At 41.3% G+C, this 14,873-nt stretch overlaps 1 protein-coding gene across 2 annotated transcripts in view; it reads left to right on the forward strand.

Annotated features, from left to right (window-relative positions):
• Window positions 1–14,873, forward strand: part of MICU2 (mitochondrial calcium uptake 2) — a 53,757-nt gene that overhangs the window by 20,100 nt on the left and 18,784 nt on the right. Inside the window, exons 2-4 of one of the 2 annotated variants that reach the window (XM_061434972.1) lie at window positions 2,039–2,183; window positions 11,599–11,630; window positions 11,729–11,804. In XM_061434972.1, coding sequence (XP_061290956.1) covers window positions 2,039–2,183; window positions 11,599–11,630; window positions 11,729–11,804 — 253 coding nt within the window. The remainder of the gene's footprint in view (window positions 1–2,038; window positions 2,184–11,598; window positions 11,631–11,728; window positions 11,805–14,873) is intronic. The other variant, XM_061434974.1, reaches the window with a different exon arrangement.

Below are 14,873 nucleotides of genomic sequence, written 5' to 3' on the forward strand. Positions count from 1 at the left end.
AAGGAAAGACATGAACAGGCAAGTTCCCAAGGAGACAGGGCACTGTCATGCAGACTGAGTGTCTCTGTGGCCAGTGTTCTAGCAGGCACCGCTATGCTGTGCTTAGTCGCTCAGTTGTGTCCGACTCTGCGGCTCCATGGACCTTAGCCCACAGGACTTCTCTATCCATGGAGATTCTCCAGGCAAGAATATTGGAGTTTTGCCAAGAAAATGCACTGGTCATAGCAAACACCCTCTTCCAACAACACAAGAGAAGACTCTATACATGGACATCACCAGATGGTCAACACCGAAATCAGATTGATTATATTCTTTGCAGCCAAAGATGGAGAAGCTCTATACAGTCAGCAAAAACAAGACCAGGAACTGACTGTGGCTCAGATCATGAACTCCTTATTGCCAAATTCAGACTGAAATTGAAGAAAGTAGGGAAAACCACTAGACCATTCAGGTGTGACCTAAATCAAATCCCTTATGATTATACAGTGGAAGTGAGAAATAGATTTAAGGGACTAGATCTGATAGATAGAGTGCCTGATGAACTATGGACAGAGGTTCGTGACATTGTACAGGAGACAGGGATCAAGACCATCCCCATGAAAAAGAGAAGCTCTAAAGAAGCATAAAACTAGCTGCTCAAAGAAACCGGTTGTCACATTGTAGGGAGAGAATTAATACTGGTCAGAGGACTGAGCTCAGCCACGAGGAACTGTTGATGGCTTTGAATCTGGGGAGGTTTAAGCAACTGGAATCACTATTTTTTCTGTTCCAGTTGCAGTCGGCACTCAGTGAGCATGACGTGTGTGTGAGTGTGAAGAGGAAGTGATATGTCTGGGAAGACGCTGTGGTCCAGGTTAGCGCACTGCCTTCAGCAAGCATCCTGAGGGCCGTGTGCTATCGTAGTTCACAGACGACGCATGTGAGTCAGGGTTACTGTTCTGACCTTGGCATCTGCGCTGTGCCCGCTGGTCTGTCATCCTCTTCCAGTCTGCCTGGGGGGCCCCGTGTGGGTAGGAGGGTAGTATGGTGCTGAAGAGATGGAAACACTGTTGAGTTGGACACACCTGGTTTTACTTATCTCTACCATTTTGTCCACAATTTTTATACCTACTGTGTGTCTACTGTTCAGTGACTGTGAGGGTCAAAAAAAATTCATGGAGAATATTTAATAGTTCAGTGTGAAGCACACAGCAAGTGCTCAGTGGCAGGTTAGCAGTAGCTGTCTCCTGTCTCTGTGGCCTAAGATACTGACTCTTCCAGTGAGAGTATTTTATCTGTTTCTGTTCTTGCAGCACTTTCCACGCATTGTGTGAATACACTGCTGAAGCAGGGCCCTTATCCGACAGGCTGTGCTTTGTCTTCACCTGATCTGCTGCCTTCCTGCCTCTCTGAGCCTCTCCTCCGCCATGCGGTCCTGGAGCACACACACCTGCTCCCGCCTCGGGTCTTTGTTCCTTTTTCACCTCCTGCCTGCAGAGTGCTCCCTCCATGGGGCGCTTGGCTCCCAAGCTGCCTACTTCACCTCCTGAATGTCGCCTCTCCCTCTCCATCCTGTGTGACATATTCTTCTTACCACTTATCCGGCGCTGTGTCTCCATGGTGCATCTTACTGCCTCACAGAATTTCTTGCATTTGTTCTTTGTTCCTCTCCTGTTTGGGGCTGTGGGTTCCCTTGGGTTCGCCGCATCTCTGCTCTGTCTCCAGTGCTCCAGTAAATCTCTCTTCAGTAAATGACTTCAAAGTTTGAAGGTTGTGAGACCTAAACCCTAAAATTACTCTTTAAAGACTATTCCGACTCTTTAAAGATTGTTAGTGTCCAACTCTTTGCGACTTTGTAGACTGTAGCCCGCCAGGCTCCTCTTTCCATGGAATTCTCCAGGCAAGAATACTGGAATGGGTAACTGTTTCCTTCTCCAGGGGATCTTCCCAACCCGGGAATCGAACCCAGATCATTTATTCCAGAAATTCCAGAAGTAGCTAAGCTGTGGAATAATGCTGAGGGAAAAAAACCTAAAATTGCGACTTCTTTTTCTTTTAGAGAAGTGTGAACCCTGGAGAGATTACAGGGAAGCTGTCTCCTCGTAAACAGCGCTTCATGCAGTTCTCGTCCTTGGAGTATGGCGGAGAGTACTACATGACACCCCGGGACTTCCTCTTCTCTGTCATGTTCGACCACATCCAGCGTAAGTGGTTTGGTTTTTGAAGTTAAGGAATCAAATATTAGGGCTGAGAAACCTCTGTTTTTCAGAATTGGTAACAACTTTTTCTTCATTTTAATTGTCATCATTCTTTGTACCATGCATGTGCTTAAGTATTTAGACTTTTCCTCCCTTGTAGCACTAAACTTATTTATTTATTTGTCTAAAAAATAGCTGCTTGTTCATGGGTTTTCTAAAGAGAGAAAAAAGTAAGATTTTAAATGTAACTAAATAAATTATTAATAGGTAACTAATTCATCCAGGATGTTAGGTTTTAAATCAATAAAACTATTAATGTTTTAAAAGAGTAAAAAATTTTCTTTTTGGGGCAAAAAAAAAAAAGTAGGCTAAAGCAATTAGGAGGGTCATATAATGGAGTCATGATGCAAAAAAATCCTGAAAAAAATAGAATTAAGAAGCAAAAGTCCAAAAGCTATAATTAAATAATTTTATTTCATAAACTCAACTCTCAGCTATCCCAAATTGTCAGAAATCCTTATTTTCATTTATCTAAATGTTGCAGAGAGTAGACATAACACCCCCTCTGTCCCCTGTATTGCCAAAGTGTTCTGTGAAAAGTTCTTGGCTTCCTGACACCTTGCAGAGTGGGCACCATCCACAGTGTTGCCCTGTGGGTAGCTGCACATGGAACAGGCGGAGTGGGCCAGGGCAGGGTGAGCTGTGAGACGTGTAGTTCGAATTGGGAGACTGAGAAGACCTGGGAAGGCATTATTGGTATATTGAGGGATGACATGAACAAGTGAGTGGTCACGGCCTGTTCTTGGGACAGTGAGTTAGTTCACCTATAGCTAGACCAGAGGATGGTGCTGGGGAGAAGTGAGAGATGAAAATGAAAAACAACAAGGGCCAGATGTAGAGACTGTGGTGACCCTGTTCACCAGCCATAGACATGTGTTTCTGGTGGGGATGGGGGTTCATCTTGAACCTGTGAGGGAGGGTGAAGTGAAGGCTTACTAGAAGGAAAATAGTGTGGTAACAGTGTATTTAAATTATTTTGGTAAGCTTCTATTCATCTAAATTGATTTAAAAAAAAACAAAAAAACAGCCAGTTATGTTACCAGCAGAATGGTTTATTTGGGAGGAGCAGAGAATTGCAGTTTGGGACATGCATCAGTAATAAATCACAAGCAACCTAAAGTGAAGGAGAGAAACTGTCTTACAGAAGAAAGAGAGGGCAGCTCTGGGGAAGCTGTCTTAGAGAAGAGAGGGCAGCTCTGGGGAAGCTGTCTTAGAGAAGAGAGGGCAGCTCTGGGGAAGCTGTCTTAGAGAAGAGAGGGCAGCTCTGGGGAAGCTGTTAGAGAAGAGAAAGGATAGCTCTGGGAGCCTGTTATCAGTAAGGAGTCCAGGGAACTCCCTGGTGGTCCAGTGGTTAAGAATACACCTTCCAGCACACGGGACACAGATTCAGTCCCTGGTCCAGGAACTAGGAGTCCATATGTGTCAGGCCACCTAAGCCCGCCTGTCTCAACAAAGATGCAGCACAGCCAAAAATATAAATAAATAGTCTGCTGGAGGAAAGTGGGGGTTTGAAGTGCAGTGGCTTTTCATTGCCTGGCCAGGAGAAAATGTTTCTTCTTCCTGCTGGGATCTGCGTGGACATGGGTGGTGTGTGTGTGTGTGTGAGCACCCCTACCCCAGACTCCCGACTCAAACTTCTTTGGAGAAAGCTTGATAGTATGTATCAGAAACCTTTGCAACATTTATTAATACTTAAATGGATACAGTAAGTTCACTCCTAGAAAATTAGTCTAAGTAAGTAATTGGAGAGATATAAAATTTTCTTTTAAAAAGTAGTTTAGCCTCTTCAACAGGTAAAGAGGGAGGATGTCATCATTTCCTGTTCTCACAGCAAAAAAGAAGCTGAAAGATAGAAAATCAACAGCTCTTCTTAAGTCCACAAGAGAATTGAGACCACAGGGCACACACACCTGAACACTGAAGAAGACAGACGCAGAGATGCAGAGCCCACCCAGGGTGGATGCTGCCTGGAAGCCACTGCCAGAGCCACCATCTGGCAGGAAAGTTTAAAGAGTTGCTAGAATCTGAGCATGGGCTACCATGAAAGATAGAACTTTGTGAAAATCCAGCCATGAGGGGCCCCAGCAGTCCTCACAGTGAAGATCTTAAAAAATCCTCTCCTGGATTTTTCATGATTTCCTTTTCTGTGCAAAAGCTATTAAGTTTGATTAGGTCCCATTTTTATTTTCGTTACTCTAGGATTCAAATCCAAAAAGATAATGCTGTGGTTTGTGTCAAAAAGTGCTCTGTCACCTGTATTTTCCTCTAGGAGTTTCATAGTGTCAATTTTACATTTAGATCTTTAATCCATTTTAAGTTTATTTTTGTATTCATCCTGCTTGGTATTCTGTGAACTTCTTGAATCTGTGTTGTGTGTGTGAAGACACCATGAACCATGAACAGAACAAAAAGACAACATACAGGATGGGAAAAAATATTTGCAAACAATGCAACCAACAAGGGATTAATCTCCAAAATATATAAACAGCTCAATATCAAAAAAACAACCAAATCAAAAAATGGGCAGATCTAAATAGACATTTCTCTAAAGAAGACATACAGATGGCCAAAAGGCACATAAAAAGATGCTCAATATCATTAATTATTAGGAAAATGCAAATCAAAACTGCAATAAGGTATCACCACACACCAGCCAGAAAGGCCATCATCAAAAAAATCCACAAACAGTAAATGCTGGAGAGGGTATGGAGAGAAGGGAATACCCTACACTATTGGGGGAATGTAAATTGGTACAGCCACTATGGACAACAGTATGGGGGCACCTGTAAAAACTAAAAATAGAGCTACCATATGACACTGCAGCCCCACTCCTGAGCATATATCCAGAGAAAAACATGATTCGAAAGGATACATGCACCCTAGTATTCATTGCAGCACTGCTTTCTATAGCCAGGACATGGAAGCAACGTAAATGTCCATCAACAGAGCAATGGATAAAGAAGATGTGGTACATATAGACACTGGACTATTACACAGACATAAAAAGAATGAAATAATGCCATTTGCAGCAACATGGATGGACCTAGAGGTTGTCATACTGAGTGAAGTAAGTCAGACAAGAATATCGTATGACATCCCTTATGTATGAACTGTAAAAAGAAATGATACAAATGAACTTAAAAAACAGAAAGAGACTTACAGAGAATGAACTTACGGTTGTGGGGGAGGGATAAGTTAGGGAGTTTGGGATGGACATGTACACACTGCTGTATTTAAAATGGGTAGCCAATAAGGATGTACTGTATAGCATGTGGAAATCTGCTCAGTGTTATTTGGCAGTCTGGACAGGGGGGCAGTTTGGAGGAGAATGGATACATGTTTATGTGTGGCTGAGTCCCTTCACTGTTCACCTGAAACCATCACAACATTGTTAATCAGCTCTGAGTGCATGCGTACTCAGTCGTGTGCCACTCTTTGCAACCCTATGGACTGTAGCCCACCAGGCTCCTCTGTCCATGGGATTTTCCAGGCAATAATACTGGAGTGGTTTGCCATTTCCTACTCCAGAGGATCTTCCCAACCCAGGGACCGAACCCACATCTCCTATATGTCTTGCATTGGCAAGCAGATTATTAACCACTAAGCCACCTGGGAAGTCTTAATCTACTTAATCAGCTATACCCCAGTATAAAATAAAAAGTTTAAAAACAAAAGAATTTTCCCAAGTTTTACTTTACCTGGTTTTAGCCATAGTCCAGGTTGTTCTAATGAAGTTTAAAGTTTACATGTTTTTTTTTTTCTTTCTTTCTTGTTTTTATGCAGCCTTTGATTCAACCAACTTAGGTTTTTATAATGTTTCCACTTTATTTTTCATTGGAATGCAATTAAACTCTATCAGAAGGCATTTAACTAGATCAAGAATTGAGTAATTTTGAAGGCTGAATAAAACATCCTTTAAGCATATGATGTACTTCATCTTCATTTTTCATCGTGGATAAGAAGGAGAATAATCTCTGTTGCATTCCTGTGGATCATGGTGAACAGAAAAACAAGGAAACACAGAGCCAACCCAGTGACCCATGATCCTCATGTATAAACAGAAAGAAATACACCAATCTGAAATGTATTAGCCCCTAAACTTATTTTTACCTGGTGTTTATCTTTCTGGACTCTGTACACTTTGTGCCTTTACTTATACTTCAACATAGATTTTGTTGCACATAAATATGTAAGGGTATAAATAATCCAAATTAAGATTAGCCCATTGGCATTAACAGTTTACTCTGAAAAGGGCTGTAATTAGGGCAACCATAGGATTTATTATGGTGCATGTGCCAGAGTTGCTGGGTGAGTGTGTGTCTTGGTGGATTTATCTTAAGACTTTTGAAATTCTACAAATGAATCTTAAATTTTAAAATTGTTGCAGGTAAAAGAGATCCGTTTTATCTTTGCCACTATTGTAGCTATTTGATTTGGGGCTGAGTTTCCACATCTCTGAGGTTGTTTCCCACTCTGTAATTTTGGGTATCATTTCATTCTCTCTAATCAGAGGTGATGACAGAATTCCCCAAGCTTACTTGATAGTAAATTCAGAGAGAGCCTTTTGCTAAAATTTCAAGTCCTTCCCCTGTCTCCCCTCATGATTTTGATTCAGAAGGTCTGAGATAGGGCCATGGAATCAGTAATACCCTCTCGTCCTTATCTGGCTGCCTGTCCTGTATTCCCATATTTTTAACAAACACTCCCAGGTGATCATTTTGATCAGCAAGTTTGAGAAATAGTTAACGGACAAATGTGAAAGTGCCGTGAAAGATGTCACGTCCTTGTAGTAGAGGCAAAGGGCGCTGAGCACTGAGCCCGCACTCCTCCCGCACTGCTCCGAGGTCTGCCTGCTGACGCACGCGGCAGCACACGTGAACCTTGAGCAGGTTATGCTGGATGGGAGAAGCCAGTCTCAAAGACCACACATTGCTTGATTTCATGTGTATGAAGTGTCCAGAACAGGCAAGTCTACAGAGACAGGAAGTAGGTTAGTGGTTACCCAGAAGTAGGGGCAGGAGAGTGACTGCTGATGAGTTTTCATTCTTTTGGGGGCCTGATGAAAACATTCTGAAATTAGAAGGTGGTGATGGTTGTACCACTCTGAATATACTATATTCTAATATACTCTGTATACTAAACACCACTGAGCTATACAGTTTCAATAGATGGACTCGGTGGTATGTAAAATGTCACAGTAAAGCATAAAAAATACATATATAAAAAAACTAATCCTTGTTGCCAGTTTAAAATATTAATTTTAAAATTATTATACTTTACAAAAAATGGAGAGACTAAAATAATAAAAACGTGGCTCTCTATATGCTTCCCTCATGTTGGTTCTAAAGCAAAATATTTTCACCTAGTGCAATTCTATCAGAAAAGTGAGCTGATTTGTAAGAGCCAATGCAGAAGTCTTAAATACGTAAAGCTTCTGATAAATTCACTTTCCAAACAGTGGCTTTTTGGTCTTCCAAGGCCTCACTGAGAAGTCTCCTTCCCTACCCTGCAGTGGAGCAGAGTCAGCACGTGGGCGAGACTGGGCCGTGAGCGCTCTCTGCCCTGGCGGCATCGAGCACCGTGCCATCCGCCCACGGAAACACGCTCTCCCCTGCAGGCCTTCTTGTGGACACATGTACACACCCGTCCCCCAGATGGGCCCGAGAAGCACGTCCATAGGTGTCAAGCTGCAGGAGGGCAAAACTTTCATCTGTCCCCTGGCACACGACCACCCCCCACCCCAGCCTCACTGGAAAGGAGGCATTTTCCAGTGTGAGAAGAGCAGGTTTAAAGCCCATCGACCATGGTTTTTTGGTTGTTTTTTTTTTTCTTTAAAGACAGATTTCTCCTCCTTGGGAGAATATTCAAGAAGGTCAGTTTCCCTCCACCCTTACAGTTGTTTAGACACTCTTAGGCTTTTCATCAGCTTTCTTATTGTTCTCTGAATGATGTAAAAAGGAATCATTAAAAAGAGATGAGTGTGAAATGAAATAAATGAAATGAAATCTTTAAAACATGACTCTTTTTATAATCTAAGCCCAAAGCACATTTCTATTCTTCTGATAACCTTTGTAAAAGCATTCTAAGTATGAGATTCTGTGAAATTGGATGCAATGCAATGATTTCCATCATTGCTGGGACTGAATTCAAGCAAGTATTGGAGTAATCAGCTCTTAACGCCAATCCTGATATTGATGGCAGAGCTCTTCCATGTATTTATGCAAAAAATATGAAACGATGTAAGTGTCTTTATTGTCTGATTTTTATGTGTCGAGAGTCCGCTGATCTCTAGCAAAATGAAGTTGAATTAGATACCATTAGCAATGCAGCAGCAATGTTTTTATAGTTATGGCTATCAAATAACTTTATTTTGGCAAAGATTTATTTGACCTGTAACTGTACTTAATATGTAGTAATGCAGTTTTACTTATTTTAAGTATTAAAATGGCTGTTTGCCTGTAACATGGTGTGCTTGTTCCTGGTTTTCAACTTCAGAAGTCCTCTGTAAACAGTGAAAACCACGTGCTGGAATCTCCAGAATAGGTGGAGGCTTTTAGAACATTCTGCTTCTTGAGCCAAAATTCCATCGTGGTGCTTAAAGATTTATCCCTCCCTGCCCAGAAAAGCCACCGTGGACTTTCCATCCTTTCACACTCGCACCACAAAGCACGACAGCCTCACCTCTAAATCTGCCTTTTTGGTTGTTGTTTTATATGAGAACATGAATATGTATGAAATAGCTATGGAAACAGTAAGCGTGAATTTCGTATGTGTGTGAAAACATTAACAAATAATATGACTGATTAGGGGTTAATATCAAAAATATATAAATAGCTCATTCAGCTCAATCTCAAGGGAAAAAAAAAAAAAGGACAGGAGACCTAAATAGACATTTTTCCGGAGAAGACATGCAGATGGCCAACAGGCATATGAAAAGATGCTCAACATTGCTCATCATTACAGAAATGCAAATCAAAACCACAATTAGGTATCACCTCCCACCAGAGTGGCCATCCTCAAAAAGAACACAAATAACGAATGCTGTCAAGGAAAGGGAAACCTCATATGCTGTTGGTGGGAATGTAAGTTGATGCAGACACTGTGGAAAACAGTAGAGACTCCTCAAAAAAAAAAATAAAAATAGAACTGCCATATGATCCAGCAACCCCCCCTCCTCCTGGGCATGTATCCAAAGAAGAAAGAAACTAATTTGAAAAGATCTGTGCATATGTAGCAGCACTATTTACAATAGCCAGGACATGGAAGCAACCCAATAGACAACGAATGAAAGGATGAAGATATGGCATATACATACAGTGAAGTACTACTCAGCTATAAAAACGATGAACTTTTGCCTTTTGCAATAGTATCGATGGACCTGGAGGGTATTGTGCTTAGTGAAATAAATCAGAGAACGACAAATACTGTTATGTTATCACTTATATGAAGATTTAAAAAATAAAGCAATATAACAAAAAAGGAACAGGCTCACAGGCACAGAGAACACACTAGTGGTTACCAGTGGGGCAAGGGGCAGTGGGGAGGGGGCAAGATGGGGGTAGGGGATTAAGAGGTCCAAAGTACTCTATAAAATAAGCTACAAGGACATATACTGTGCAGCACAGGGAATATAGCTTATGAATATCTTATGAAAATTATTAATCACTGGTATATATCTGAGACTAATATTGTGCATGAACTCTACCTCCATTTTTAAAAAGTAGGGGAAGAGGACTGCCAGAAAAGGAATCCTTGTATTGCAGTGAATTTCCTATGTCCCTGTGTTGTTGCTGTTGTCAGATGGAGAGTGGTCATGCCCCTCATGTACATCAGACGTTGCATCTCTTACTCTGATGCCCAGTCTCTCTCCTGGGGGAGCCCATAAAGAAAGGGTGTAAAACCCAGCAGCCTGGGTGAGAGGTGCTAAAGAAACCCCAGCAGAGCATCCTGGGTGTGAAACACCACAGTCCCTTCTCTGACTCAGAGAAGTGTTTATGACTTAAGAGAAAGGAACTGAGGCTACGTGTTCTACTAGGAGCTCTGCCTTTTCTTTTTAACCTGAAAATGAATTTTTTGTAACAGAATGTACCCCAAACTTTTTATCATCCAAGATAATTTCCTTAGCATTTTCTAATTAGTGATACCGTTTTGAAAAAATTTTTGCAAGAGAAGTTCATTAAGTACATGGTTTCTCCATTTTTGATAATCATATACCTATACAAGTACCAAGCAGAACTTGTAGTCAACATGAAGTAACGGGGAGCGTTTTATGTGTTTGATGATCTCATGTTATAATAGACCTAGCATTAAAATCTGGTTGTCATTGGGTAACACTAGTTTATCAGCAACAAACAATCATTCCAAAATAGTGGTTCCTAAGCTTACCAACATGCTCATAGATGTTTCTGAAATTTATATAATCATATTCACAACTAGTGTTTTTTGGTTGTTAATGCAAAAATAAAATCTTGGTAATTTATTAACAATAGATAATAGAATTTGTCCCCAGTAGATTTATAATCCAAATGTAAGCATCCCAAACTGCAAAAAGGCACGTCTAAAGGTATTATTTTTTTTAACCTGTCTTGTGAATTCTCATACACTTGTAATTGTACTGAAGGGCCTTTATAGATAATTTTGAGAACAAGAAGGGAAGTTAGTGATACACATAGCTTACAGAAGAAATAAAATAAACAATGTACTTTTCAGTGTTCTGGATGTGTAAAATGGCTTGAGGCTGTCTTCAGAAAAAGTTTCAACCAAACAAGCAATGTGATTGCTTTAGAATTTACAGTAAATGAGAGAAAATGAGGTCAGTATAAAGAAGATGCTTAAAAGCCTGAGTTTTAATCTGTTACCCAGTAGGAAACTGTTAACAGTAACATCACTTTAGAATGAACAGCCGTGTTGGCCAGCCTTTAGATCTGACTGGGGAGCTGTGAACTTAAGAACTTTTCAGGGTTTAAAAGGTAGCATTCTGAAACGTGTGTGTATATGTTTATAATCAATTAAAGCAGAAGAAGACAGATTTTAATAATCATGTAAGGAAAGAATTTGTGTTTGGCACAAATTTATTTCTCTCTTGGACAGCTATGATGGGTCAGAGGCAGTTAGAAGACCCCATGTGTCTGGAGCGGAGTGACAGTGAGGATGAGCCTGACACACAACTGCAGTGTTTGTGTTTAGACTTAGAGTTCTCTGGCTTGTAACTTCTGTTTAAAGATCTTAGCTAAAATTGCCAGACTTATATTTTTTATAAACTTGTTTTGTCTTTCAAGCAGTTTTCTATCTTAATGGAAGATGAGTTTTACCAAGGTATTATAATATATGGGCACTCAATAATATTTCCTCTTTGCTATAGGTAAAAGTTCTGTCAAGAGGCTGACAGATAAGGTAAGCAATGGAGGGGAGATCTCTCTTTTTTTTAAGATGGAAAATTAACTTTTATAAATTATTTAATTTATAAAAGATTTTAATATGTGTATTTAAAGGATATCGAGGACACACTAGCAGGAATCAAAAAAGCTGGTTGTGGATCAACTTTTTTTAGAGACCTCGGCGATAAAGGTAACTTTGGTTTGTTGTTAAAATTCCAGTTGCATTTTATTTAACATTATTAAGGAGTTATGAGGTTTGCACCTATAAATTGGAGACTATATATTAGAGAATCTACAGAGAAGATGTTATAACACTGTTATTTAATAGATTTTTAAAAATCATAATAAAGTACTCATTTTGAGCAATTACAGAAAAAGTATTTAAACATCAATTTTTATTAAGCTTGGGGGAAGGATGAGGCAGAGCATCTGAAGTATGGAGAGAAGGCCTCGGAGAGAATGTGGAGACCTTGTCAGAGAACCCACCCAAGCCGGAGCCAGGAAGGGTCGTCATTGAGAGTAGGCTGGGGTGTGGTCCTAGGGGGGGCAGCGAGGGCAGGTCTAGTGCTAGGTCAGGTCCTGGTGGCAGAACACGGAGAAGGGTGTCTGGTGTGAACAGGAGGCCCTGGGGGATGGAGGCCAAGGGGGCCTTGCTCTGTGTTGAATGAAGGGACTGGAGGCCTCTCTGGGTGTGTGGGGTTCTGTGGAGTGGGCAGGGGTTGGAGGGTGGTCTGCAGAGCTCAGAAGAGGGTGGTCCTTCTTGGCGGAGGACCAGCTCTCGTTCCGTGCAGGGTGGGCCTGCCACTGTCCTTAGCGGAGGACCAGCTCACAGGTGCATCAGGGCTCAGCCGAAGGTGTTTCCTGAGGAGGGGGATTCTGGAGCATCCACAGCGGCGTTTTGGTGGAAGCAGGGCGTGTGGTGGGTTGAGTCAGGAAGCGGGAAGAAAGACCAGCTGCAGGCGTATCAGCAGAGGACAGGCTGTTTGGCAAGTGGGCTGTGGTCATGAGGGCAGCTGGGTGTGAGCCAGAGTGAGCGGACCTGACCCACTCCAGGGATGAGAGGGAGGGAGTCTGGGCCTGTCCTGAGAGCAGTGTGGTGTGGGTGGGGTGTTGTGAGAAAGCCCTCTGGGCGGAGGGAGCTAAGGGGCTTTAAAGGGAGGGGGAGGACTAGGTGACGGTAGAATAAGATGACAGCACTCACGTCAGAGTGGGAGAGGAGGTGCGCTGGGCAGTGGCCGGAGGCGCAGAAACCTCACTTCCTGCCGTCCACACGGGTGTGTCTTAAAACAGCCAACAGTAAGGAATAGAACTGGCTGCTGACAAGGAAGGTAAGCAGAGCTGCATGGTGGTGAGGAATGGGAAGGAGCATGAACAGGCCTAGTGAGAACAACTGCCCTCGCCAAGTGCTGCCACTTCTCCAGGAGTGAGCGCCCTTAGCCCAGGCTCTGTTGACCGTTGCCTTCCCTGGTGGCTCAGACAGTAAAGAATCTGCCCACGGTGCGGGAGATCTGGGTTCAATCCCTGGACTGGGAATATCCTCTGGAGAAGGGAATGGCCACCCACTCCAGCATTCTTGCCTGGAGAATTCCATGGACAGAGGAGCCTTGCATGCTACAGTCCGTGGGGTCACAGAGAGACAGACATGACTGAGCTACTTTCACTCCTGGCCACTAGTGCTTCTCACCCATCTCACTGGAACCCAGAAACAGCTTTGAGCTCTCTTTGTCCTCCCATCCTTCATAGGCAGTCAAACAGACATCTTTCTAATTTTGCCTCTTAAATATTGATTGAATTCATCCTCTGCTATCCCATCTCTTAGAGAAGCTAACAGGAAATAAAACAAGAAAAAGTCGTGAGAGAAGGACTTTAACCAGTTTTTTGTTGTTGTTTTTCTCTGAAATACATGAGTTGAAATGCACATTCCAACTTAAAGAAAAAGCACTGAACATTTTATAGGAAGGATTCAACAGATACACTTTTTTCTGGATATACCCCTTTGTTTGATATGAATGAAGTCATTTGAAAATCAGAATGTAAAATTTATCTACATTTGGAGCAATTTGAAATATTCTATTTTACCACCTAAAAAAACTATCAAAATGTTTGTTATACTGTAACTAGCAAAAGATAATGTACTTTTGCTGCTGCTGCTTCTGCTGCTAAGTCGCTTCAGTTGTGTCTGACTCTGTGCGACCCCATAGAAGGCAGCCCACCAGGCTCCCCCATCCCTGGGATTCTCCAGGCAAGAATACTGGAGTGTATACTACAGTTTTTTGAAGTAAGAAAATAGTCCACCTCCAGACATTATTATAAAGAAAAGTAAATTATAAGTTATAATTATTATGTATTTTTTAAAACTGAGCAGAATTCTTAACATAATGCCATCCTCAGGGATATACTGAATATAAATTACAAGGTATATTGTAAGATACAAATATGTTCCTATGATTCACGTAGTAATTTCTCTTCGGGGAACAGAGTTCTCAAAATTGCTTTCAGTAGCAGGTCATATTTTTCAATGATTCCACATTTAAAATGTTTGTAGAAAGGCATGGTAACTAATAGAACTTAATCACCTTTTGAGACTAGTGGCCCTTAAAGATTCTTTAATAAATTTTTTAATGTAAATTATTTAAAATTTCTATTTGACATGCAGTTTTGAAACATTGCCATTTAACAGCATTTATTTTACCATTCAGTATAACAAACATATATTAAACTGTTTCTCCTATAAATATTCAGAAGTGTCAGTTTTCCTTAAAAGCATTTTCAGAGGCAGCTGCCTAGAATGCTGTTGGAGAGCTGTGTTGTCTATAATCTGTCTTGAGAGTGTAGGCTGCTATTTTTACACTGTCTCAACTGTGTTTATTCAAGCATTTTATTTAAGTCAGTATTTCAAAGAAAGACTCTGGAAGTTTCTTTTTCAAAAAGCCCCCTCCCCAACAAACACAGGACACATACCTGTGTCTCAAGAAAAGAAAGCTGAGGTTCCCCTTTGGCACCAAGCCCAGCTCACTCCATCAGTCTGGTCTTTTTTTCACATTGCTGTATTCCTTTGAAAATCAAAAAAAAAAACTGTTCACTTTTTTTGAGGCTGCCAAGGGATGGAATACTTTGATCCTTCAACTAAGATTAGAGCATTTCTCTCAGGTATGAGATATGACAAAACACACTTAATTTATTCTCCATTCATGTAAACACTGAATGTTTTTAGGAAAAAATACCTGGAGACTTACTGTGGGCTTTTTTATTAAAGGGA

The sequence above is a fragment of the Bos javanicus genome, chromosome 12 (assembly GCF_032452875.1).
Source record: "Bos javanicus breed banteng chromosome 12, ARS-OSU_banteng_1.0, whole genome shotgun sequence".
Lineage (NCBI taxonomy): Eukaryota > Metazoa > Chordata > Mammalia > Artiodactyla > Bovidae > Bos > Bos javanicus.